General features: G+C 40.4%; 1 protein-coding gene across 1 annotated transcript; it reads left to right on the forward strand.

The window, feature by feature from the left end:
* Positions 1-2,111: 2,111 nt before the first annotated feature.
* Positions 2,112-3,212, forward strand: LOC127315491 (uncharacterized). Its single transcript, XM_051345977.1, has one exon. It carries the CDS (start codon positions 2,112-2,114, stop codon positions 3,210-3,212), a length of 1,101 nt encoding a protein of 366 aa, XP_051201937.1.
* The last annotated feature ends 1,139 nt before the right edge of the window (positions 3,213-4,351 follow it).

Below are 4,351 nucleotides of genomic sequence, written 5' to 3' on the forward strand. Positions count from 1 at the left end.
ACAACTTGAGTCGATGCACAGCTGCAAGCACCTGCCCATAGACCCGGGGGCTACTCCCATCAGGAGCGCTGGTCACGCACTTGGTAGAAAATAACTGTGCAACTTATCTAATGCTGCCGCAACATTGATTCAACTTCATACACCTCAATATATATGACGTCGAGTGTGGAATCTATAACTCCTCGATTGCCCAAATCACACCGTTGCGAAATTGAATCTGGATGCTGCCTCTACGCCGTAAATATAATCCCTTTGGATCACATCCATTGGCATGGCGCTCGCCTCTATGGCGGTCTACCAGTTAATTACCATGCCTATGGAAACATGAAAAATTCCGACGGAGGCATTGGATACCTTTAACATAAGAAGGAGCTCAATTCGGTTCGCAACGTAACCTCATATACTTTTCGACTCTGACAGGGGTTCATATTGAGTCTCTACGCAAGACTTCGACTCCCCTAGACACTCGAGGACTACTGATGTGGACATACCCAAATGTGTACCTCTCGTTATCATACCTGGTGCAGCTCAGACGCACATGAAGATTATGAACCCCAAGAAACCTTTTAAGTTACTATATAGTCGAAGCCATGTAACCTGGAATATCAATCAAGGAAAGGCCCAAGATAGGAAACTTCAACTTGTAACCTACCCGGACATGGTATCTAAGACCTAGCCTCTCATCTAAAGGCTAGGAGGGGCCTTCGAGGAGGACATCTAGAAAATCATTCACTGGATACACAAATCCTAGCTACACCAGATCTCATCATAGCCATCTCGGCGACCTTTGTAACCCCATAAATAATACAAACAGATAATCAACACATAGTGTTTCTCATCCAGAGCCCTGAATCTGGGTAAAACTCGCTTTGTTCCCTGTATGTTGTGTCTGTACGCTACAATCGAAAATAGGCTTCTTCCCGAAAACCCAAGTCTATCACGTATGTGCATTACCGTGGTACCCCAATACACCTAGTGGACCACTCTCAGTTAGGACGACCCACTTACTAAATGGGCATGTCAATTTAGCTTCTGACAGTTAAACCAAGCCATTCGGCTCGATCCCCGCGCTAAGTGCAGCCTAGTTAACAAGTTGAATGGTCAAACCAAGTCACTTGGTCCGGCCCAGAAAGTAATTGGGCCGCCCTGGTCACCTTTATTGGGTCGGCCTTCTTAAGGCATCGTAGGTTTTGTGTGGGCTTGTCATCTACCACGGATTTCCAACCATTTAATGACGCTATCGGCTAGTTAACGGCGCCTACCACGTGTCAGTTAGTATGACGTCAACAGTCAACGGCCTCCCAAAACTCTTTTGCCACTATTCGATTTTTCGTGCCTAAAGGTCCCTCAACCGCCACTGATCGAAAAATCCTTGGTAGATCCATAGGTGACGCAATATGCACCACAAAACCTGTTTCGTCGGCTTAGACTCGTTAACCACGGAAAAGATCCCTTAGCCGACAATTTTTTGCTATGGTAGATCAAAATATTTTTGTAGTGTTATCTAGTAAAGACACAAAAGGACAAACACAAGTTCCATACTTGCACTAACATATTACGAACTGACCGCTTTTACATGACATGGCTCCTAGCAGAGGATATACATATAATTAATATAATCATTAGAATAATTGGAAGCAATTCATAACCATAAGATTTTACCATAGTTGTTTTCCAAATTTAAATATATTAGTTTATTATATTAATTCTACTGCCCATTAAAGATTGAATGCTTCTAGATAAGGATATGGTTGTTCTAACATAGGAATGTTTTAATGGTAAATATATTAGTAGGTCCAAATAATGATGTAAATGTACTCGGTTTTGATAATTGGATAACAATTAATACTATCCATAAATAAATTCCGAATGCGAGTACCTACCAAAGATTTCTTGGACCGAGTCTACTCAAATAGCAACGGTTATTTATAATAAATTTTGATCCGTTTCCATTTACAATATGCTTTTCCTTCTATATAAGCTGAGTATGTATCCTCATATCTCACAGTAACATGTCGTTAGACAACAATACCCGTAGATCTCTAAGTTTTTGTAGTTCTTTGTGCTACCTACTTGTAGTAATAAGTTGCTTTCAAGTTTTCTGTGTTAGTATGCCGAGGAGGGAAAGAAGGTTGGGTGTCTCATATATCACTAATGACAAAGAGCGTGATGTCACCTTCTTTAAGAGGCGGTTTGGTTTGTTCAAAGGTGCCACCGACCTCTCCGTCGTCACTGGCGCTAGGGTTGCTGTCATCCTGGAGACGGATAGAGGAAAAATACACTCATTTGGTACGCCATCTGCTAAGCCCATTGTTGATGCTTTTTTGTCAGGAGCTCCACCAGCAGCTCCATTTCTCGATGAGGCAAAAGCTTCTAAGATTGCATTACTGCAATCTAAGGTGGCTCAGCTGGACATGAAGAGTGCGATGGAGGATAAGAGAAACAAACTATCCATCCAACGTATGAAGGAGATCCAAGATGAGAATCCAGGGATGGAGGCAAACCTTATCTTCTCAAAGGAAGAAGATCTCTGTCTAGAAGATCTTAACAAGCTCTTCAATGAACTATCAAGGGCCCATGAGGACATTACAAGCCGACTACCTCCATTGCATCATGGCCTCGATGCAAAAAATGGTGGCCTGAGCATGAAAAGGAACATGCTACCACCAAGAGGCCAATCACTGGATCACATGCACACTACTCCCCCGTCAGTGGCGCAGTTTTCATGGTCTCGCCACCTTTCGGATCATCAGTTGCCTTCGGTTCCACTAACGTCAGCATGCACACAAACTTTCGCACCAGTTCTTCCTATGGAGGTAACACAAGCTCATAATTCTAAACCACCAGCTTCGGAACCGCAGTATGCTTCCATACTGCATCCAATCCCTGATATGTTACATGAGTTGTTTACACCCCAAGACCTACATCTTCAAAATTATCCAAGTCAATGCAACACAGTGCAGCAACCAGAAAACTATGTTGGCCCTAAGTCAACCCCCCAGCACAATTTGGATTCCTACCCACAGTTAGCCAACTCTGGTGTCAATGAAGTCTTTGGTAACACATTTGGGTACAACCCATGGGGCTATCCTATGGTAGATCCAGTATACAACAATGGATTCCCATGGATGGATTCTTCCTTGGGATATAATGGTGCCAATTTAGATCAATCTTCCATTGGAAATGGTGGATGGGGCTATGCACCGCCATAATCGTTTTCTAGTCGGCAAGATGCTGATATTCATGCAGTTTATGGAGGATTTTTTTAGATGTTTGTTACTTCTTCCATTCTAATGCTATGTCGACTGCTTGTTATATTTTCATTGGGTGAACCGTCCTCTTTTGAGGCAATAATAATGAATGTTCCATGTTTGAGGTCTTGGTCCATGAATGTTCTCTCATCTATATGACTTCTACATCTTTGCATCGCTGAGTATTTTCATTATAAAAAAGTTAAAAACATATTGATGAGATGTTTGCAAGGTGAGGATAAAAAATAGGATTATAGATTTGCAATAATGATGATAGCTCACTCTGGGCAAAACATTATTAAATAAATTGATGGCATGAGATGTGCTCCATCATTATAATTGTGAAAATGGAAAGTACAAATGTCCACTCAAGAGATGAACACTAATAACTTGCTTTGGTGACCAAGACTACCAAAAACAATAATAACCCACTACGAAATTCATCTGAGTATACCATTTCTTCTTAATATCTGTCAATGTGTCTTGTATTCAAACTAGAAAACTGGACATAACTTTGAAGGAATGAAGCCCATCTAAATGCCTTATTAATATATCGTTCATGCATCGTTACCAACATAGAAAAAGAACTCGCGATCTATATCTCCGTGAATATGCTGCAAACTATAATTTTTATATGTAAAATTAGCATTTCTTGGTTAAATTCAAGTCAAACTTTCAAAGATGTACCAACCATCCGATGGTACACAAATGAATTAATTCAATAAAATACACTACTTTTATGTAAGAACGCCTCAAATGTAGACTTGTAACATTTTAGCTTAACCTGGTTTTTTTGGCAACATTACAAGCTTTGGTCATTAGCTAAAATGAGAATTTTCATATTGGGAGAATTGTCATGTTGGAAAGATACGATCGATACATATTGCACATACATAAATCATTAACAACACATGCCCTCAGCTATGATCATAGTGTGTGCCTCACCTATCATATTATTCCTTTTTATAATATAACACGACATTTCCATATTAAGAAACAAATCTTGATGAACATGGAGTCAGGAACGAGTCGTGAGCATGGTTTTAATGATATGGATGCACATAGCCAAAGAAAAAAAAGAAGAAGCTAAAAAGAAAAGT

The sequence above is a fragment of the Lolium perenne genome, chromosome 7 (assembly GCF_019359855.2).
Source record: "Lolium perenne isolate Kyuss_39 chromosome 7, Kyuss_2.0, whole genome shotgun sequence".
Classification (NCBI taxonomy): Eukaryota; Viridiplantae; Streptophyta; class Magnoliopsida; order Poales; family Poaceae; genus Lolium; species Lolium perenne.

Coding starts and splice junctions, on each gene's coding strand:
- LOC127315491 (XM_051345977.1), top strand. CDS start 2,112: ATGCCGAGGAGGGAAAGAAGGTTGGGTGTCTCATATATCACTAATGAC.